The 22390-nt window shown below is 39.8% G+C and overlaps 3 protein-coding genes and 1 long non-coding RNA gene across 6 annotated transcripts in view; 2 read left to right on the forward strand and 2 right to left on the reverse strand.

Annotated features, from left to right (window-relative positions):
- Positions 1-11626, forward strand: part of mtus2b (microtubule associated tumor suppressor candidate 2b) — a 26839-nt gene extending 15213 nt beyond the window's left edge. The window contains 10 exon segments of the mRNA XM_051065392.1: positions 630-728; positions 1682-1878; positions 6585-6651; positions 7046-7260; positions 7566-7671; positions 7753-7826; positions 7909-8007; positions 8093-8212; positions 8491-8588; positions 8950-11626. Coding sequence (XP_050921349.1) covers positions 630-728; positions 1682-1878; positions 6585-6651; positions 7046-7260; positions 7566-7671; positions 7753-7826; positions 7909-8007; positions 8093-8212; positions 8491-8588; positions 8950-9157 — 1283 coding nt within the window. The 3' untranslated portion in view covers positions 9158-11626.
- On the reverse strand, positions 10918-15553 carry stoml3a (stomatin (EPB72)-like 3a). 2 transcript variants are annotated; one of them, XM_018665447.2, is made up of 7 exons: positions 15412-15553; positions 14115-14218; positions 13873-13945; positions 13476-13558; positions 13139-13342; positions 12128-12262; positions 10918-12040 (listed from the first exon to the last, which is right to left on the reverse strand). In XM_018665447.2, exons 1-7 carry the CDS (start codon positions 15488-15490, stop codon positions 11849-11851), a joined length of 870 nt encoding a protein of 289 aa, XP_018520963.1. In that variant the 5' UTR covers positions 15491-15553; the 3' UTR covers positions 10918-11848. The 2 variants fall into 2 exon arrangements, with proteins under 2 accessions (XP_018520963.1, XP_050921348.1); XM_051065391.1 differs by lacking the exon at positions 15412-15553 and adding an exon at positions 14401-14494.
- Positions 14376-15975, forward strand: LOC127139029 (uncharacterized). Its single transcript, XR_007808852.1, has 2 exons — positions 14376-14519; positions 14717-15975. It is a non-coding gene; the product is annotated as an uncharacterized LOC127139029 (long non-coding RNA).
- On the reverse strand, positions 14385-21390 carry slc25a15a (solute carrier family 25 member 15a). Of its 2 annotated transcripts, none has more exons than XM_051065390.1 (8): positions 21049-21389; positions 20753-20828; positions 19957-20215; positions 19283-19423; positions 19010-19185; positions 18744-18902; positions 15412-17527; positions 14385-14495 (listed from the first exon to the last, which is right to left on the reverse strand). In XM_051065390.1, the coding sequence occupies exons 2-7, from the start codon at positions 20805-20807 to the stop codon at positions 17406-17408; spliced, it is 912 nt and encodes a 303-aa protein (XP_050921347.1). In that variant the 5' UTR covers positions 20808-20828; positions 21049-21389; the 3' UTR covers positions 14385-14495; positions 15412-17405. The 2 variants fall into 2 exon arrangements, with proteins under 2 accessions (XP_050921347.1, XP_018520962.1); XM_018665446.2 differs by lacking the exon at positions 14385-14495 and adding an exon at positions 20438-20472 and having other exon boundaries at positions 17159-17527; positions 21049-21390.
- Between the last annotated feature and the right edge of the window lie 1000 nt (positions 21391-22390).

Here is a 22390-nt window from a genome sequence, read left to right on the forward strand (position 1 = left end):
GTTGGGAGTACCTTGTTGCCCATGTTAGCTTGATTGCAGTGAATGTTGAATATAAGCACCATCCAGTGGTCACAGGGTGTATTTCTGTGTGAGCCAGCAGCAGCTTCAGCTTCCTGCAATAGAATCTGTGTGAGCAACTGGAGCAACAACGCCAGCTAGTGGTCACTGCACCACACTGTAGCTTAGTTAACTGTTTTCTAATGTGTGCTAACTAAGAAATTGTTATTCTTCTTTTCAGATGGTTTCATTAGAATTTTTAAAATCGTGAATAATTATATAATTCCCCTGTAAAAATCAAAGATAAAATGAAATATAACTACAGAGGTATAATCAGCAAATTAATTATTATTTTTATGCTGATAATGTGAAGCAGATAATTTATCTGTTTTTCATAATTCATAATCTTATATATTTTGTTTGTAAAATCTCAATCTCTGTTAAATAAATTAAAGAGTAAAAAAAAATAACAGTGCTGTCCGAAAGGCAGGGCAGAGTTATACCTCTGCACAACTTATTTTATACTAACAGATAATTTATGAAAATTATATTAATGAGAAAGAGCAATTATATATATTGTATTTCAAATGTGTGCATTATAAAACATATCAACATTTTTCTTTACTACACAGCCTCTAGGAGAGAGATGGCAAGGGACACAGAGACTGTAATGGCACCGAAGTCCTCCCCTAAAAGATTTGCAGTGGTTTCGCCCAAGCCACAGTCCCCTGGTGAGTCTTACATGCTCATATGTCACACCACAGTGTGTGTATATGTAAACACATATTGTATACACATACAGTATATAGCTGATATGTGTATGTGGTTTGTTCTCAAGTGGTACAAAAGGAGCAGGTAGTAGTCAGCAGTGCAACACCTTCAGCTTCTACTGCATCTTTAAAATTTACTGTCACATTCTCCATCTGTCTCCCTGTCTCTCTCTCTCTCTCTCTCTCTCTCTCTCTCTCTCTCTCGCCCTCTCTCGCCACACTTTTATTACCCATGGCAGCCTGCTGTTGTCATAGCAACAGGCTACAGTAGCTGTAATGCTAGGAACGCTCCTTCAGTGGCACTCCTGCTGGGTCAGATTACCACAACCCAAGTCAGCATTTTGTCCTTTTCTCAGAGACCAGACAGACAGAGTAATCTGTACCGAGTTCCAGCACCAAGAGTTAAAGCTGTCACGTGTAATGCACTCAGACTTTCCCCAGCCATGAGTGTTTTGAGATGAGAGAGGGAATTGCTGCTGATTGGTGCGAGCAGTGAGCAGACTTGAGTAAGTGTAAGTCTGAGTGGGAGTGTATAAACCACTGAGGTTCCAACCAATCAGCAGTTAATTTGTTTGTGTATGTGTGTACGGTGAAGAGAGTAAATCAAGTAATATTATCTGCAGTATAGCTGGGCTGTTTGGTGTTGCTATTAGGGGTGTAGCTAATGACTATTGCTATCATCAATTAGGCTGTAGGTTATTTCTTCTTCTATGTATTTATTTATGTATTTATTTATTTATTTATTTATTTATTTAGTCTTCCATTTTTTCTCCCAGACAGTCCAAAACACAAACATATTTATATATATGGTCTACTTTCGTATGGAAAGTTCCAGATTTTTCATTTCAAAACATTTCATAAAGGGAAAACATTTCACTATATTTTGTTCATCCGCCTGCTCTCTGTTTCAACAGTCCGGGGGCGCATGGCGGCGGTTCACGGTTCAGTTCGGACTGACAGGGCCCAGGAGTCGGACCGGGCTCTGATCCAGCAGCTGCGTGAGCGCTGTGAGCAGCAGGCCCTGCAGCTACAGAGCCTTCAGGCCCAGTTAAAGAAGGCCTCCCTGTGCCTGGATGTTTTCAGCATCACTACCCAGCACTTCTGTCACAAGGTAGGCCACAGCAGAGTGCCGGGACCTCAGTTGGGTCAACAAGAAAGCAGTCCATAGAGTCCAAATTCTTACAGCATTAATCATCAAAAAGTTTTTAGAGAACAGGATAAAAAATGTGGGACCAGCTATCAACCAACAATCTTGCCGTTCATTCATTTTACAGCCATATTCCAGCCTAATAAACACACACCTGCTGTTAAAAATTAAAAAGAGAATGTGTAGCTGGCTTCAGAATGCAACTACAAAGTGCAATGTGTTCACTTCCACAAATAACACCTGTTGTGTCTGGCTTTTGTTGTCAGCATTACTTTGTCCTCAAAGCCGATCGCTTGCTTTAAAAGCTGACTTTTGTTCCTTTTTGAACATGTTGGAAATATCTCAGAGGCAGCAGGATTTGTCAGTATGACTGTTTGTGGGGAAATACTGAGGATTTCCAAAGGTTTTCTTAGCAGTTTAAACAAAGGGAAATGATACATGATGCATTATGTGTTTTTATACATTCAAGTGCGTATGGACATGCATGTGATTGATCGTGGCCTTTCAGTTTGGGTTGGTCCTACAGCTGCAGGATGGTTGACTGAATGGGATCTAGACACATTTAAAATTCATTTCAAGGGTATTGTATTCTGTTGTGTAAGATATCACTGCCTGTGAACATAACAATTCAAACAACCAGTCTGCTTGGACTCTGTGACTGAGTGTGTTCTACCTCTCAAACCTGGAAGAAGCGCTTGTTTCTTGCCCTTTCCCGCTCTTCTGCTTGCATTGCATCCATTTCTTAGCCCCACCCATGGGTTCTGCTCTACAGTTGGAGATGATTAATGAGATTAGAGCTGCCTGCCTGGGCCTGGCTGTGCTTTTAGTGAGACTGATAGTCAAACACAGGCAGAATAGCCACTGAGGTCTGATGGGCGGAGGATCCTGAAATATATGTATCTGAGATACATCTGCAAATATTAACTATTGTTCTTTTTCAATCACTACTGTGGACTAAATGGCAGTGTAAGCAGTTTTTGAAGTAAAATACAGGTGAGCTTGATAGCCAGCCAGAATTTTTTGTTCTTTTCTGGTGAAATGTCAGTTGTCAGATTTTTCAGTTGTCTGTATCTCTGCTGTGACATGTGTTTTAAGATGTTTTGAAGCAGTGACTACATGTGCTGATGAGGTTTGAGAGGTTATAATGTATGTATGAAGATTGACTAAATAAATACAGAAATAGCAAAAACATTCTTTTGCATGAGCATCACAATTTAAAGTATTGGGTAGTTATTTTTTTTGTAAGAAATCTTACAGTTTAATTATTTTCCTCTAAGCATATGTGGATTTGATATGTACAGAAATGCCTGCTGCATGTAGCGATATTCCCTGAGCTGAGTAACAGAGCAGATAATTGGCCACTTATTGATCATTTCCCTCCCCCATCATCCTTGGCTCTACTCGTTCTGTTTTTTCTCAAAGATGCAAAAGACCTCACATGAGTATGTGTGTATGTGTGTGTGTGTTGCTCCCTGCCATGCGTGTGAATGTGATACGGGGCGTGCTGAGCGGAGGTTTAAGGGGTGGGCAGGCAGAGCTGGGCTGGGGCTGGCAGTCTTTGTTCCAGAAGGGATGAACGCCGGTCGCAAAACCAGGAAATGAGGTGAGGCTTTGGTCTTCCCCATCTCTCCTCCCCTCTCCTTCCTTCGCCCGGTTCCCTCCCCCTCTGTCTCTCTTTCTGTATCTTTCTGGCACTCGCTATCTGTCACTGCTGCCTCCCCAGCCGGCTCAGGGATGCTGCTGTCTGCTAGCCTAGTATGGGCCATTGCTGCTGTAGGCTCCATTTCCTCCCACTGCGCTGTCTGGACCAAACGGTAAAGGCAGTATCCTCTGCAGGCAGTGGGCTTGTCTCAGCACCGACGATTCCTTTATGTATGTGTGGTTGTGCGCATGTGTGTGTGTGTGTGTGTGTGTGTGTGTGTGTGTGTGTGTGTGTGTGGTGGGGGGGTCTGAGTGTGTCTGTTTATATGAGCATTATGTTCGCTTGTTTCCTAGAGACCGAGGTAGTGGAGAGAATAAATCTGTGCATGATTGTGCTGAGTCAAAGCAGGCTTGTCTGTCGCACTGTTTCTTTTCCTTTTCAGTTTGCAGGGACATTACATAATATGCTATTGCTGCTATATTCTTACACTTTTTGTCCTTTTGTTTCAACGAGCACATTGTGTTCTTAATGTACATATGCAAGTGTAATTCACTAGGATTACATCTCATTGATTGTATAGGAGAACTTTCACTTAGAATGCATTATTCCCATGTTTACCTGATGTTGCTGAATTTCTTAGCTACAAGAAATCACATGTTTAGTTTACTATATAGATTCAGATTACTATGTGCTTATCGTAGCCTGAATCTCCTGAGGGCAAAAAAACAAAAAAGAGAAGCAGTTGCACATTGGAAGGATTTTATGGTCCCACTGAAACTGAACTGATTACATTAGTTCAGACTTTGGAGAGGTTAATTAAGTCATTACAGCATCTCCTCGAGAATGAGTACCCTTACTATAAAAAGCCATGTGCAGACGGCATAATGTAGAGTGCTGAAACTATTAAAGGGTGGATAAAAAGAGATAAACATCAGTTTTTGATCATCCATGTTATTTATCGAGATAAAATGCCAAACATTAGCCGGCTCCAGCTTCTCAAATGTGAGGATTTTTTGTTTGTTTGTTTTATTTCATTTCAATTTTGGACTGCCAGTCAGGCAAGTCAAACCCCGGCCTCTGTGTAATTGTGCTTAGCATTTTTCACAGTTTTCTTAGTGTTACAGACCTAAAAATTATTCAAAGAATCACACAAATAATCAACAGTGTAATCAATAATGGAAACAGTGGTTAGTTGCAGGCCTGTAAATGGATTATGTTGCCAGGGTGAGGGCTGAATCTGAAAATTAGAATGCATGTCACATGTAACTCCCTGGAGATCAAAATAGAGGGGGTGTTTGAGCAGGACTGGGGAATAATAGGAAGGAGCAGAGGTGGAGCGGAAGAGTAACAAATAAAATGAAAAAGCCACCGGCCATCCTTTATCCCTCATGAGGTCAGTGCAGTCTCTCCCTGATGACTATACTGTGTGCAAAAACCTCTTAAAGGGTGACATCATTACTGCTGAGACATACCAAACACCGTCTCATACATATTTCACCTGCTCCTCTCTGCCTCCCTTCCTTTCATCATTTCTCGTAAGCACTGCTTTGTGATCTACGCTTTATCTCTTTATCTCCAATCAACAGTGTGCTGTAGCCTTCTTACTGCTTATGTTTAAAGTTGTGATCAATAGTCATTTAACTGTCTCATATGTCTGCCTCAGTGAGTAAGATGTGCTCTGAGGATGTCACATCATGAAGAGTCCCTAGCGGATACTGGAGAAGCCTTTAAGCTCTGTGTAAAGACTTTTTCGAAGTAAAATCTAAAACTTAATTTAAAATATGTTGCGGTTGACTCTTACATTACATTATGTGCTATGTAGCTTAATGTAAGACCCTTGGCTATTTGGATCCTGATGAAACACAGATATCAGACTGTAAAGTCACACTGCAAGTGATGCTTTTTGTCTGTAATTAAGAGAATTTATTTTTTTATTTTTTTTTAATGATGTTGCCATTGCTCCTGTATTCATTATTCCACTGTGATCTGCGAGCCCCAGGCAGCATACAGCTGTCTGTCACAGTGCAACAGACTGTAGCTGCGACTTCTGACCTTTTGTCCAGTGTATTGTGCAAGGTTATCACACAGGGTTTCATTTGTCATGTTCGTCAGTGAATTATGGCCTCAGCCAATCTCATGTTGGAGAGACAACATGAGAAGTTGTATTTTTATCCTTTGATTCAGGAACAGGGAATTGAAAGTGCTGGTTTGTGAACAGTACAATTCACTAATTACAACATCTGACTGGTTAAAACAGGTTATAACTGAGCTGTTATAAGACATGACAACTCTTATAAGGTATAAGCACAGGCACATTCTGTGACTGCCCAGCTACTTCATTCCATATTAACATACCACATTTGGAGGAACATCAACATTTTTGAAGGAAACTGCAAATTAAATAAATATAAACATAGCAGGGACGTCCTTTTGGTCTCTTATCCTCTCATGCACATGTGCCTGCTAACACTTTGGGAATATCTCCAACCCTCTCTTCTGTTCATGTTTCTCTGGTTTGCCTTACAAATAAGTTTAGCACAATGGCTGGGTGTCACCTAAAGTGACAACAATGTCACATAAGAGTTTCCAGGTTTGAAATCAGAGAAGTCTTTATACACACCAACGAGACTGCATTATTTCTCAGAGAGGTGTTTATACGCACCTTTATGAGAAATAATGCAGTACAATTCAACAGAACCACAAACCACAGCCTCCAAAATAACTATAAAGCTTAATCAACAACTCTCTTGTCGGGGGCTGTTGCATTAGTTTTAGCTTGATGCATCCAATAAACTGGAAACTGACTGTATATATATATATTATTTTAAATACTCTTATTTGATTTGTGATATCAGTTTCAATCCTGTCACCCAGTCCTGTGTCAGTTGTACTACTCAGCAGCTTAAATTTGTGCCTTAACTGTCACATTCATTTCACTCAAAGGGCTTACTGTGGCATTGTAGGTGTTTGTAAGAAATCCATTTGTACAGTTCAGAGGATCTCATGATTGCATGTGTTTGCATTTCAGAGTGAGAGCGCCATTGTGAAAGAGAGGGAACTGTCCCTGGAGCTCGCCAGAATCAGGGATGAAGTGGGTAAGTGGGATACAGTGTGACAGATATGGCACCGCAGGGAGGAGAGAAAGGAGTGAGTCACTCACAGCTCACAGCGCATCATGTATTATATAGTATGCTACCAGAGGGGTTGAGGGGGGAACAGGTGACCCCCTGGGGAATCCACTCTGCTGATGGAAGTCTGGACTCAGTCCAAGATCGAACACCACTTATCAGACTCTACAAAAATGCTGCTCCGTTGACTTTGTTTCATTTCAAACTTTAGCACAGACTCTGACAGCTTTAGGATTTAATACGCAACTGTTAAATTAACTTTGATGTATCCCCTTTAAATGAAGTTGCTTCTTTTGCAGTTAGTGCATGACCTAAATTTGAATCCAGTGAAACCAACTCTTATCTCTACACTGTGTTCCAGCTTGCAGTGTTGCACACTGGGAGCAACTGCAGCAGGAGAAGGAGGAACTGGAGCGTCGTTTCGAGGCTGAGCTGCGGGGATTGCGGGCTCAGCAGCAGAGGGAGCTTGGTGCGCTGGAGGAGCGGCTGAAGGCGCAGCACGTGACCGAGACTGGAAGCCTGCAGGCTCAGCAGCGAGCCGAGTTGCAGGAGCTACGGGTCAAACAGCAAGAGCAGGTGTGTGTGTGTGTTTTGATGACGACTAGATATAAGCTGATCAGTTTTGTCCACATCTAATACAAGAAGTTCATGTGTCATTGTGTGGTTTTCAGAGCATTTGAAAATTATATTTGAATATTTCAGCAGCAGCATGTCTCTCCAGAAGCAATGTCCCAGTTACTCTGGATAATCCACAGATGTCACTGTGAACTTCTGAAGAAATAGTTCCCATGAAAACAGTGTGTTGCATGATCCATTACAACACCCCTAGTGTGTATGCATCTATAAGTCTCTGACTTTGTGAGTCTAAATCTTGGCCCCAGATTGAGGAGATGAGTGAGAACCATGAGGCGTCCTTGATGGAGATGGAGACGGCTCACAATGACACGCTGGCCACTCTGCAGGAGGAGCATGCCAGGACTGTGAAGAGTAAGCACCATATGTAAAACCTATTGCTTTTCTTTGCTCCTTTGCTCAAGAGAGGTAATAATATATATTTACTTGCATTAGATTTGAAGATGGCCCATGAGCAGCAGAGGAAGTCTCTGGAAGAAGAGTTTGAGAAGATCAGACTGTCACTGCAGGTTAACAGCTCTCCTCATTTTACAGACACATGTGTGTGATACATTTTCTGGTTCGTGACAACAATATATGTCTGGTCAACAGGATCAGGTGGACACGCTGACGTTTCAGAATCGTAGTCTGAGAGACCGAGCCAAGCGATTCGAGGAGGCTCTTCGCAAGAGCACAGATGAGCAGATAGTGGTAACTGCTGCAAGATACATTACATGATAATATCTTGTTGGAAAGATTGTTGGTGGCCTCCACTGATGTTGTCTGCTTTTGCCAGGATGCTTTGGCACCATATAAACACATTGAGGAGGACCTGAAGAGTCTAAAAGAAGTTCTGGAGATGAAGAATCAACAGATTCATCAGCAGGAGCTGAAGATTTCAGAGCTGGAGAAAATAGTAGGTTTCAAATTTCTGCTTTAGTTTAGCAACAAACGAAACTGGTGTTTATTTCAAGCTGTTTTATATGTGAAGTCAAGTGAAGTATTAAACCTACAAAGAAGTAAAACCAGTTACACCTCACATGTAAGGTAGGCTTAAAAAGCAGCATAAAAGCACAAAGGACTTTGTAAACCTACATCATTTAATATATGTCCCTGTTTCACATGTTGTAGGCTGCCATTTTGTCATTTGAAGAATTTAATGTTGTGCACCTTTTGTTCTGTGTTTTTGAGCAGGCTGAAAAGAATGTGTACCTGGAGGAGAGACTACAAGTGTTACAGCAGCAGAACGAAGACCTGAAGGAACGAATAGACAAGAACCTTGCTGTGTCCAGGTCAGTTAATATGTGCACAGGTGCAGATTTAAACCTTGTTAGTTTGTCATTATAAAAGATATATGTTTGTCTGGATATACTTCTTTTGTATTGTATTATAGATAGATAGATATAGATTATAATATAAGCCTAAAATCAAGGATCATGCTTTATACAGTCTGTGAATATAAAGAGAGCATTCAGGCAAATAGAGCAGTGGGCTGCCATATCCAGCTCTTTTTTCAAAGCAGGATTACTTTTACAGACAAGGATTATAACTGTGACCTTGCAGCTAGAAATTTGACTTCTGCCTTTGAAAGGAATGCAGCACTAGCGTATTGCAATCATGCTTAAACTTTTTTTCATCCTTCCTCTTCGTTAGACAACTCTCTGAGGAGAACGCCAACCTGCAAGTGCACGTGGAGAAGGAGAGCAACGAGAAGAAGCGGCTGAGTCGCACCAACGAGGAACTGCTCTGGCGTCTTCAAACAGGCGAGCTGAGCCCTCGCATGTCCCCCAGCTCCTCCCCCATCCATCGACCCTCCTCTGGATCAGGCTCCCCGGCCCGCCCGCATTCCTACCATCAATGACACTCTTAACGGAAGCTCTTCTATCAAACGCTTTCTTTTATCTGGCATCAGCAGAAGCCCCTGATTTAAAAAAAAAAAAAACTCTTTGTCGAATGTTCCTCTCATTTAAAGGGTAGGATTTTACACAATATAGATGGGTAGAACACAAATAAGTTTGTTTCTTGGGAAGTGCCATTCGCCCATGTGATGCATTTCCAAAGTCAAACCCCAGGAATTTTAATCTCTGACCTAAAGAGTTGCATTAATGATCACACTTCTCTGCCCTCCTCTTTTTCTATTCCACCCGAACGCCCCACAATTAAGACACACTGCGATAGCGTAGCAGATGAAGGACCTGGTCATTGAAGACGTCAGAGAGCAGGATCAGAGTCACAGTGCCTCATTTCCACGTTTTTTGCCTCCATCAACATCTCCACCTTCTCATCCAGCGCTCAGGATGATGGATGAACGAGACATAGAAAACATCAAAAGTGCAACAATGAACACAAGAAGCGCCTTTGCTGTCCAATCTCTCCCACCAGCAACGGCACAAGGCAATACTTTGGGTAAAAATCACAAAACTACCTACAGTTAGTTACTCTCAAAGTGTGGATTCTTCTCTGGGGCATGTTAACATTTTCATGCTGAAAAATTTCCAATATCAGGAGTGTATGAATGACTACCTAGCCATCTAACCTCAAACCATCCATCCCACTTTTTCCTTAAACAGCTAGATATAAGCGCTGACCTGAAATGTATGAAATCCATTGAGCTGCCAACACAGTTTAGCTATGTCATTGACTATAATTTGTAAAAAACTGTACATGTATTGCTCTCTTTAAAGCATGTTCTGTCTTCCAGTTATAATGAACTTTATTTTAGGATTACCTACAGTGTGACAAAATGGAGTGGAAGGGTGAAGGGGCAACGCAAGTTACCTCTTACGTCTAATGACGCAGAGCAGGATTTGATCAAATGAAACCTGGAAAGAGATAAGTGTATTATACATTTCAATCTAATCTCACATTTTTCATGTGAGCTGATGCCCCTCATCTTTAGTTGCGTTAAGAACATATAACCATTTCTGACAAAATAAAAGTGCAGGATCTGTCGAAACCACCAAAGACGAAATCATTAAACACAGCAGTTCATTGTGTACCGTATCCGCCATATGTCTGGAGTGAACTGCTGCTAAATCAGCCATAAGAGGTGCAGACATAGCAATTCTCATGAAAAAGTATTGACATGAACACATGTAACAACATCTGTTCATCATGTTGTGTTCATACAGTTTAACATATGCTCTCTTTTTCTTTCTTTAAGTGTACCTTATCATTGCTCTAGCAGCGAATTGTTTTAGTTTTCTGTCTCACTAAATGTTCTCTGTGTGTTCTGAGATTCACCACAGAAAACCTTGAGAACAAAATGTGATGTGGAAAAAAAAAACAACAACTATGGCTTCCAGACTTTGATCCTCCATGTGTACTTCCAATTGACTTTGAAAAAAAAAAAAAAACTAAATTTGATAAAGCTGCAAGCTGTTACCTCATTTCTCATTGTAGAGAATAATCTCAGGTGTTGAGGATTATGAATCATCAAAGGGAAGCAACTGCCATAACATTTTTGTATTACAGTAATTGTACTCTTTTAGTTGTTGTTTTTTTTTTTTTTTAACCTGTGCTCATGTTTGCATAACCACATAGCTCAACTTTGTATAAAACCATTTTGATGTACAGAATACGTACAAAATATTTTAAAGCGCATAGTGCAGTCAGCAAATATATAGGAATAGAAACAGAAATATTGCTTTATTATATGGTTTAATAATCAGCTCCCCAGACATAAAATATGGAAATCTGCTCAAACAGGAACTTGATTGTAGGTGAGTTGCATTTACTGTTCCAACAACAAGTTATTATGTTTAACTTGTTCGCTGGTGTTTAGTGTGTTCTGAAAGGATGTGGAAATGACGTTCCTCTCCATCAGGTACTTGGATTGCACTGATTGCCTCTGTGTCCTATGGACATAACCTTGTGCTCATTTACTGAATGTTTGTTCGAGAATAAGAGGTTTTGTTTACAGTTTCCATCCAATGTCGGAGACGGTTGGTGTGTCACGTGGATGTCTGTACTTCTGTTGATTGTTTACAGGACTTCTGTTGTAAAGATTGTACTTCAGTATTTCAGAAATCTATGCTCTGGATAAGTTTATATGAAAGCATGTCTTTTTAAGGTTGTTGTGCATATATATTTTTTTTGTTTGTTTGTTTTACGTTTCTTGTACATTTCATATATTTATTTATTTATTTGTCCTCCTCCAGAACTGAAACTGTAGCTTAGCTGGTTAAAATATTGTGGTCAATGATGAGACACTAATGTCTATACTGTATATGTTGCACTTTGTATTTAAGAATTAAATCACAGTAAGAAAATACATGTACAAAAGTGATATTTGGAGTGGATATACCTTTAAATACATAATTATAATATAGAGATCTTTTTATTTTTTCTTAGTAAAAATAGATAAAATTCTATGGTTAGGAAGTGATTATGCAGTGTAGAGCACACTTAAGCAGTAAACACGCTAGGCTTCTTGGTCCATATCTAAAAGGGTTAGCACTGAAGCTTATAACTATAGTAATAATATAACAATTATATGAGTGCAAATCTGACTCACTTTAGCTCTTACAGGACTTGCTGGCCATGAGATTCATCATTTCCTCTGCATGAAATTCTGCAACACATCTATGGGCAGAGGGAAGACAATGGTTGAGTTCTTCTCTGCTGCGATGGTGTTGAGTGTCTGCAGGTATCGCAGCTGGAGAGCGGAGGGTGACTCAGCGATCACCAGAGAGGCTTCTTTCAGAGCTCTGGAGGCCTTCATCTCTCCCTCTGCAGCAATGATCTGAAACACACAGACAAGACGGTTCTTGTTTATACTTGTGCTCCCTCTTCCTTTTTCATGATTAGAAGATATAAAGCCCCCCTTCACCTTCGCCCTGGCCTCCCGACTGGCCTCAGCCTCTGCGGCCATGGCTCTCTGCAGCTGCTGAGGCAACTTTACATCCTTGATCTCCACACGCTCCACCTTAATACCCCAAGGATCGGTTGCTTCATCCAGAGATTCCTGCAGGGGGAACATTGAATAACAAATAATACAGTAAGAGAACTGTTGTTAGTTCTGTGGAGCCTTTCAGCTTTTCATTAGCTCATTTTGGTTTTGTGGTGCATTAGGTGGTTCAAGCTCACACTCAGACAAAGTTAACAACAGCTGGTGGAAAAAAAAACAAAAAACAAACGTTGAGATAATTTGCTGTTGGCCATATATTTAATAGTTATTTAGAAACATAATGATAATCTTGCTCCATGGCAGCTGGATGTGTAAATAGGCAAATATTTGCCAACATGGTGGCCATAACAACCGTACTATAAGAAAATCATATGTCAGTGTCAGCTTGTTCAGGAGCTCCTCCACACCTAGTGGCCAAATAAACACCAAACGCAGCTTTAAAATAACACATTACCCCACGGTCAGAGCTCATTATCTCACTATCTATTCAGGTTTTCAGGACCATGAAATGCACAATGAGTTTGCCATTGTCAAACACTTGCGTCAGATTTTCCTCACAGCTAATGCTTTCTTCTCGAATGCACACATTTTCCACCTGCATGCAAACAATGTAGGGAAAATATGGAGGATAATGAGGTAAATATTGGACTTCAAAACTACTGAATGTTGATAGGCTACAGATTGTATTCTCATTTTGTACATTTAAAGAACCCACACCTGACTTTAGTGTTTGAGTAAAGGGTTTGTATTTCGTTTGTGTTTCGTCGCCACCATAAAGTCAGAAATAAGTTGAAACTGATTCATTTAATTAATTTTGATTTTATGAATAACAGTCTCTTAAATATCATTCTATAATCTCTAAATTCAACATTCCCTTTGCTCTCCTGCCCCCCGGCTCCCCATAAATCTCATTACCGCACAGGTTATCCTCACCTGCATACTGAGTGATATCCCCTCTCTGTCAGACAACAGTTCTGCGAGGTTTTTGGTGCCGAGTACATTCCTCAGGGTGGTTTGAGCCAGCAGGCGTGTAGACGAGTGTGCGTTGGACACATTGGCCACAGCTGAGATCGGACATTGTATGCGGAAGTACACCACACCGTCCACAGACACAGTTACTGAGTCTTTGGTTAGGATCTGCAAAGGTAAAAAAATAGTTGCAATTATGATGCTGTTACTATTTTGATCATTCAGGAAGAAACAAGCTGTGATACAGGAGATTTTGAGAGACATAATTTATATTCCCACAATAGAGAAAAAAAACCCTTACCTCTTGTGGAGGTATGTCAAAGGACACAGTTCTCAGATCAACTTTCACAAAGGTATCAGTGCAGGGCAGAACAAAGAAAAGTCCTGGAAGGAAATAAAGATCAACAGTAAGTGTTTTGGCAATCTGTTTAGACCATCCTATATTCTAGAGGTTGTTGTTGAGTGTGACAGCATGAAATAAGAAACGTGACAGTAATTTTCAGACAGAAGTCCCACCCAACTCCACTGTGGAACAGAACTGTTTAGGGTTAAAGACTGTAGATGAGGCCTAATTGGATCACAGTTTAAAAACAACTTTCTAAACAGACGTTATCCAGAAGAACAGTTTCTGGATTTTTTTTTTTTTTTTTTTGACCCCACAGAGTTTAGTCATGTATCTAACACATTAAATGACAAACCTGGTCCTTTAGGCTTCCTGTCTTTGATCCGGCCGAGTCTGAAAATGACGGCTCGCTCATACTCCTTCACTATCTGGATGTTAGACACACAAGCAGACGTACAAAGAACATAAGAACGACAGAAAACAAAGGGAAAAGAGGTCAGCCCCATAAGTGAACTTAATGCAAATGCATGACTGTAAAGGTTATATCCAAGTATCAGTCTTACATAGCAGGACAGTGGAGAAAGTATCAATGCATACCTTAACACACATAAATATTGAGAGCGGGAAGGTTGGTATTATAAAGAGGAAGGATATGAGGACCAAGATCCAACCGCAACAACCCAGGCTCCCTGAGTTTTTATCTGTAGAGACAGTTGGAAAAAAAAAACTTAATAGCTTGTACTAGAACAAAGAGGCTCAATGCTTTGCATGTTTTCCGTGGCACCCTTGTTCCACACAAGAGCACTTCAGTCCAGACTGACGATTGTTGTAGTCATTTTGTAGTCACACAATTAAAGAGTAATATGGTCCAGTGGGATATCACCTTTTATTAAAGATGACACAAAACATTCAGGCAATCAGGTAGCGAAGTGTTGTAGATCCACATGATGTAATTAATCTCTGAGGGAAGTCACATCACTGCAAATTCACAGGAGTCACAGAGTGTTGTTTAAAGCTACTGAGCTGTTGATATAGCTTTCTCAAAATCAGTTAAAAATAATAATAAAATGCCTTATGGTGGATTTTGCTGTTACTGTATCTGCAGCAAATTTCCATTATCTTTAAAAAAGAAGCAAACACCCAAAGTGACACATACACACAGTAGTTAGGTTTGCCACACAACAGCCCAAAACCCAAAGGTGTTTGATTTACATTCACAGCTTACAGTTACATAAAACAGACAAGAGAAGCTAACCCTCACATTTGAGAAGCTGAAACCAGTCAGTGTTTGTCATGTTGTTAAATGAAACAAACAAAACTTACTGAATTTTCTGATTGAAGAAATGATCTAAATGTTTCAGCACTAGAAGGGACATTTTAAACACATACTCATCAGGCTTAAACTGCTATATATGTTTTCATTTTCTTAGATATGATTAGTCAAGGAAGGGTTAATCCAATTGTTATAATGCATCATGAATAATGCTATACTTTTGTTAAAGTGCTCCAGAGAGTCCCTGCTTACACCATGTATTGTAGCACTATATATTTGTAATGTTATTGTGTAAAATTCTTAAGGAATACAATAATTATAGTGAACTTTGTAAGCAAAAACCTTAATGCTTTATAGGCAATTAAACATACAGTGTCTCTGTGATAACAAGGAGGGCAAACTTTCTGATTAACATGGGCATTCTTACAATTCAAAGGTCTCTCATTAACAGCTCATTTGGGGCCTTCAAATAATCAACCCCAGCATGTTCACCCTGAATAATTCACCATGTAACACTTTTTACACGCATTCAGCATTCATGACAAACAATCTGTTAAAAAATGAATGTAACAACAGTCAAGTGTAAAACTGACTTTTTAAAATATCACAAAAAGTATTTACCTTCGATATTGTCCACAGTGTTGATCTGAAGTTTACCTTGCGTAACCATCTCTGCTGTGCTGGACGTTGTTGAGATCATTAGTGATTTGTGTTGTTGGAGTGATGGAGCGACTGAACCAGAGCTGCACTTGTTTACCTGTCTCTACTCCCTGCGGGGTGTGGTCTCTCCCCTTCCCTCATCACATGTTGCTTTCCATGACCCAGAGACATGCACATAAACTCATACTACTTGGTGTGTGACTCTTGGTCTCACCTAGTGGGCACCAGCAGGTAACATGAACCACAGGATCTAACCAGCCTCTATGTGGCTCCTGTAGTGGAAAGCTTATAATTTAGCTCTTGTGCTTTTCCAATATACTGTTACATTCACGTCCAGGAGTCTGACACCTGCTGAGTGCAGGTTATGAATAAGCAATAGGTGGCATCCAAGTGGTGAAACATGAGAGCTTGGTCAGGAACAAGATGATGTGTGATTATGTTCATGTCTCCCCCTACAACTGGAGTTTCTCCACATTTAATTTGTGTAAAAACAGTAAAAAAAAAAAAAAAAAAAAAAAAAAAAAATATATATATATATATATATATATATATATATATATAGAAAAAAGATTTCATGTTGCCCTATAGGTAAAAAAAAAAAACATTTTAACAGGCACAGGAGAGAGAAAAATACAGAAAGAGATGAAATTACAAAGATGAAAGAATTTTAAATGTATTAATAGCACTGTTATGTAACTGTGAGCAATATGAGTAAGTTGTAGTGTAAACAGCCTGACCAAGTCACTTCTATGATGTTAAGCTGTACAGTGCACAGTGCGAGTCATAAGATCTGACATATGAGCTGCTCATTATCATAATGTTTCAGTGAGGTCCCAGCAATCAACTGTCACATGATACTTGGTCACATGACAGCCAGCTCACTACATGATTGGCAGGTGAATTCCAGCTGCATTTGTTCAAAATGTTATTCACTACAGGCACACTTTGCCCTTTTGAAAAAATAAATAAATAATTGAAATCGTGGAGTTTCTAAAGCAGTGTTTTTGTTTGTTTGTTTTACCTTAAGTATGTTCAAAAGACAAACTCCACTACAGATTGAACCCTCTTTCAAGGTGACTTCATTTCTTTAAATATCTGGCACCTCAGGAACAGGAATCTAATTCCACTTTTTATTTCATTCTTTGGTTTATTTTGATATTTTTATACCTGAATCTGTGTTAGATTCACAGATACTCACATATCACATATCACAGTGTGTTGAGATGGACTGAGAAGCTGTTTAAAGAATGTACTTAAAAAAAAAATCCAAACATGTAATTACAATCTTAAAAATATCTTTAAATGTTCTTATGAAATTATTACAAATTGCCTTTTAACAGAATACAAGCAACAATGTATTGTCCCTTTTCCTGCTGCAGCACTACAATGCAGTTTAGTGTGAATATCACCCTCTTGTGGCCTGGATAGGCAACTCAAGATTTGCTTTGCTTGGTAAAGAAAAGAATGGAATGGATACCTTCCAAATTTACTTGAGGATTCAATCAGCTTGATAGTATAAAATGTAGTTGTGGGTGTAGTAATTAAGTAGAGGTGAACTGCTTCTAAGACCAGTTGAACTGGCTGTTCACATTATTCTCTCTTAGTATTTGTTCTGATTTGACTAGCAAAACCTTTGTGAACACTCTGTTCACAACATGTTCATAGATCCACTGTATATTAAGTATCAAATACTTCCATTTTATCAATGTTAAGATTAAAACTACTTTTTAATTACTGTAGCCAGCACAGTAAAGAAAAACAGTATTCATGTTTCTGACAAGATATTCTAATACAGCAGCACCAAAAACAACAATAGGTGCATCATTTTTTAAAGTCACATTGCACCAGATTTTAAGACAAAATAAAACTTTTAGTCATGTCATTTTAAAAATGTTAGGGGAAATGTCAGTGTTTCAGGAGAATACCTGCTGACGGTGGTGGAAAACCACTCAACATCAAGCACCAACTGACTCCATCATAAACTTGCGACTAAGCTCATAAGCCAGGAAGAGGGCTCCGTTGGCAGGAAAGGTGCGAATCATTGTAGGAGTCAGGCCTGAGTACAGAGCAATGAACCCTGTGGGACAAGAGAGAGTCAAACATGTGAAATGAGTCAAGCCTCCAGCCTGGACCAAATAGTAACAAGATGCATTCACACAGCAGACAGGTACTGACAACCCTGCAAAAATTTTAAAACTTCTAGTTTAGCATTTAAACCAATTAACGCACTTAAAAGCATTACATCCCATAAAATCAAAGGGCAGTTTCTTCTGCATACCTCCCCGTTACACCAGCAGGTGGCGCAGATGGTGCATTTTTACCACCATGTCAACATCACTCACTAATAAACTCACAGTTTCAATAGCCACTTCAGCTTCTTTCAGTATTTAATCTATTTCAAATCTGTTGACAGCCAATTTTCAGCTATGACCGCACATACATTTATTCAGTAATTTTGCCTTTTCTAGCATTCTTTATTTTTTATATGTGTAGTTACACTTCTTTCACACACTACACACACTAATAATCATACATTTCTTTCTTATTGTGAAGTTCAGTAACTCTGACTTGTGTCAGTCAACCCTGTCTTCTTCAGGGCTGGTTCATGTCCCTTTTTCTCCTCTTTTGGAAAATAATTTGAATAATTCTGGCTCATTATGAGCACTGACTGGCATCAAGAGACAGTATAACCATAAACAAATATAGTCTGTTTAAATTAATTGCATTACTTCCAGATGTCAGTCTCTCCCTTCTTCTCTCTGCATCAAAAATAACATAAATCAGCAAGGGCCTGAGAAGTATATTCAGTCACTATAGAAAGGAAGGTGAATAGTGGATAACACAGACATGGTGATTGTAAAACCACAGTGTCTCACAAAGACTGCAATTAACAGTCCATGTATTTTTTCAGATGTATAATAGAAACTCAGAAAACAAGCAAAACACTATTGTTGGAGAATCGTCTTTTGAATTAACACCTATTAAGGTGAGAAATGTGCCTCTGCAGAGGTTATTTCTGACCATCTAGACTTGTAATAAACCAAATGGGAAAGTTATGTCTAGACTGTGTGTATGCGTGTGTGTTTGAGCCAGCACTGTTCTCTACTGAACCAAGGTTGTTCACAAAGACACAAATTATACAGTTGCTCTCCTTCAAACTATGATTATAGGTCATGTGATATAAACCAGTCAGTCCTGCTCAGCTGTTGTCACAAGATACAGAACTGTGAAGTTCTGTGAAGAGAGACCCATTTAGGTGTATTTCAAGTTGAGAATTCACAATCAAATCTCACCTTCAGTGCGTATGATACCCATGAAGGTTTTCATGAAACCCTCTTGCCTCCCAGCTAAGGAGTACACCTGGATCCTGGACTTGACGCAGTCTATAGGATAGACCACCAACCAAAGGCAAGCTCCCCCAAATCCACCGCTGAACATGAGTGGAAGAATACCTGCAAACACCACAATTATTTTGTGGGAGCAGATCACAGAAACATCCACACATCATGAGCAGGAAATGCCCCCATCAAATATTAGGGAAAAACTAATATAACCTTACCTATACCGTCCTTATCTGTGCCCATGTGCTGTGCAAACGTAGACCGACACACTTCATACGCCCCGAAGAAGCAGAAGTAACCTGGTACCTCCCTCACGATGGTGGAGGTCAGTCCTTGGTAGAAACCAAGGGGACCATTTGTCTTCAAGACCGTCTTCACTACTGTCCATGCTGTGCTGAAGTCACACCGCAAAATATGAAACAGTTAAACATGCATCAACCAAAAAGCAAACATTTGCTGCTCATTTCAGTGTCTCTTTTGCTTACACTGACCTCCTCTGTCCACTTGCAATTTTGCCAGATGCCTCCATTTCGTGCATGGCCTGCAAGCGACATTTCACCAGCTCGGTGGGGCACAATGCCATGGCAGAGAAGATGGAGGCTAAAGACCCTGCTGATGCCTTCTGTACATCACTGATTAGCAATGGAAAAAAAAAAAAACTGTGTGACCCCACCCAGTTACACTGTAGCATTGCACAACAGAGTATGACGAAAAGTTTTACTTCACAGGAAGAGGACAGAAGGAAAAACGTACAACCAAGACAATTCTAAGAAATCACATTGATGATGTAGGAGCCATTAACTTTTGTCTGTGTATTTATGGCTGTTTGTATTTGTAGTCAGTGTAGAGTACTAAAGCAGATGAAGTCTACGTGGGGCACAGGGGCAAAAGGCTGACTAGTCATGCATGGGTAACGGAGAGATCTCACGGTTTGTACCGTTCACACACTGGGCAGCTACAGCAGAAAGCCTAGCCAGCCATATCACCACACAGGTGTTGTTTGCAATATAAAAATAACTTGTTGTAAACTGAGTCCTTGATAAAACTGGAACCTCACCCAACAGTAATTACAGCCTGGACATCTAGTCATTGCAGCGTGTTGAAAAAACATGGCCCTCTTATTTACAGAAACACAAATAACTGCACAGAAATGTCAGTGTCAAACCTGAGCTCCGTCCCTTTATCCACCCTGGACATGAAGCGGACCGCATCCTGGCAGAGTCCATAACTCAAGAAGAGCACGGCGTTCTCACTGATGTTGGCTACAAGGGCCGGGGTGGTGCCTTTGTAGAGACCGCGGAGTCCCACCTGTCTGAAGGTGGATATGAAGCAGTGGATGAAGCCGCGGTACATGGTGGGGAACGTCTGCATCTTCACTTTTGCGGTGTCAAATGGCTGACCGCTCAGCACACAAGCTGTGCCGCCTGAGGAAAGATTACAAGAGACGGAAGGTTCATTAAGAGAGATGGAACTGAAGCCATGCCTTGTCAAGTGCCCAAAGCAGAATCCAGCTAGCAGTTAAAACACCTTTTATTGTCATGCTCTCACAAGCTGTTATATGGATATGACTTTATAAAGTCATATCTCAACTGTACACAAGACAAACTAAGATTCTGTGTTGCTCTCTCATACACTCAGTCACAAACCAGTTATGTGCCCTCTTGATGACCTCTCCTCTTATCTGTAAATATAACAGGAAGAGTACTATGGGTCATCCTTAAACAAAGGAAAAAACATAATCAAGGAATAATGACACTTGTGTGTGTTTCAGTGATTATCTTTAGTATACCATGATCTAAACTCAGAAAGGAAAAAAAGAAAATGAACTAATTAAATTTGTTCCTGCAGTAGTTAGAGGGGCAGCAGAGGTAACAGAGGACATCCATGAATAAAAAAGTTATATACACTAACTCCCTATTATGAGATTTTTATTCAAAGAAGTTAGTTATCAAATAACCCACCTATTGCTCCAGCTGTGAAGTCAATGATTGCCTGGATTGCAGGATGTGTAGCCATGATTCAAATTATGCAGAAAACCTGAAAAGTATCAAAAATTGAGACAGTTTTACAACCTTGTCATCATCTCTTCACACACAAACACACATGCAATCACAAATCTGAAAGTAGTTGTAAAATGAGTAATGATCTGCTAAGATGTAACAATACAATATAACACAACAGTGACAGTAGACTCAGTATTGTAGACTACAGACATGACACAGGATAATAAAATGTATCTGAAACATCTGATGCTCACCTGTTATCCCCCCAGTCTTCTGCAGTCCAACACTAGCGTGGATGTTGATCTTCACTTTCTTCCCTCACGTGGAACAAATCTCAAAACATGTATTGTAGCACAGTACGTTGCTCAGTGTTGGCACAAGTTGATCGTGACCTTGTCAACATATATTGCCTCGCACGCAATAAGTTTCCATATAAGCATCTCAACTCGCAGAATGAAACTACGATTTCCAGGAACAGATGACAACGTTCGAATTTGTTCTACATTCAGCCGGAGGAGTTTAATGTACTACTCTACTTCCGTTTTCCACGCGACGTCTTGCGGATTTAATAAATCGAGGGTGGCGCGCGCAACAAGCGCGCAAGGAATTGCATCAAGCTATACAGAGGAAGTAACAACAATACAGGAAATCGATGATTTTAAAACCAAAGTTAAAGCATGGTAATTAGGGCTAAAGTTTGACTGTATCAAAAAAAAAAACAAAAAAACAAAAAAACAAAACAAAACAAACAAAAAAACAAAACAAAACAAAAAAACCAAACAAACAAAAAACAGAAAAACAGTTCTCAGTGGTGGTCAAGTCTCTCCAAGTGGTCAAGTTGTATCTTCGATCTATCTTTGCTTTGAAGCATCATTCAGTTAGAACACATATGGCAATTAACTTTATTTTGAAACTAACAAGTAGACCTACCGTACCTTTTAACGCACACTGACTTGACACTGTCGTCTGATACGCACATATATTAAATATATATTAACTTTTCATTTACAGCTGAGAACGTATTAATCAGTCTAGTTGTTAAACAATTAAAAAAGGGGGGGAACACAACCATGTCATTTAACGTGCCGTGTCTTTGCCACAGGCTAGAGAGCTGTAAATGCGGAAGACACAGGACGCCGGTTGTGTCTGGTTGCGGTACCTAACTTTAGCCACAAGATGTCAGTATACTCCATAGTTAGCTGAGGACACCTGTGACTCAACAAACCACCGAGGAAACTCAAGGCAGAAACTGATTCGTTGCATTAATCTTTCCTCATGTCTTTGAATAAAAAATGTGTTATTCTTTTCATCTTTCTTTACGTAAAGCCTCAACCTTTTCACATTGTTTTTATCATCAGTATTTTAAAGATATATTTATCTCTGTGGTGCCTTTAGTTTGAAAATGTTTATTTGGTATTTGTCCTTTATTTTTGTGCGTCTGTTTTTTAAGTGTAAACATTATGTAAACTCTGCTTTAACTGATTAGACGCTGTTATTACTGGCTGTGGCAGTAGAATTCGTTTGGGTGGAAAAAATAGCATAGAAACTGTTATAGTCTTCTCACACAGAACAGTAAGGGGTGCTGTCCCAATTTCA

Source organism: Lates calcarifer, linkage group LG21 (genome assembly GCF_001640805.2).
Source record: "Lates calcarifer isolate ASB-BC8 linkage group LG21, TLL_Latcal_v3, whole genome shotgun sequence".
In the NCBI taxonomy this organism is placed as follows: Eukaryota; Metazoa; Chordata; class Actinopteri; family Centropomidae; genus Lates; species Lates calcarifer.

Coding starts and splice junctions, on each gene's coding strand:
- stoml3a (XM_018665447.2), bottom strand. CDS start 15,490: ATGATCTCAACAACGTCCAGCACAGCAGAGATGGTTACGCAAGGTAAA. Junction 14,219..15,411: donor CACTGTGGACAATATCGAAG/GTAAATACTTTT, acceptor CTGTCTCTACAG/ATAAAAACTCAGGGAGCCTG. Junction 13,343..13,475: donor TTGACATACCTCCACAAGAG/GTAAGGGTTTTT, acceptor TTACCTTTGCAG/ATCCTAACCAAAGACTCAGT.
- slc25a15a (XM_051065390.1), bottom strand. CDS start 20,807: ATGGCTACACATCCTGCAATCCAGGCAATCATTGACTTCACAGCTGGA. Junction 20,216..20,752: donor CTTCACAGCTGGAGCAATAG/GTGGGTTATTTG, acceptor ATCTTTCCTCAG/GCGGCACAGCTTGTGTGCTG. Junction 19,186..19,282: donor ATTGCAAGTGGACAGAGGAG/GTCAGTGTAAGC, acceptor GTGTGACTTCAG/CACAGCATGGACAGTAGTGA.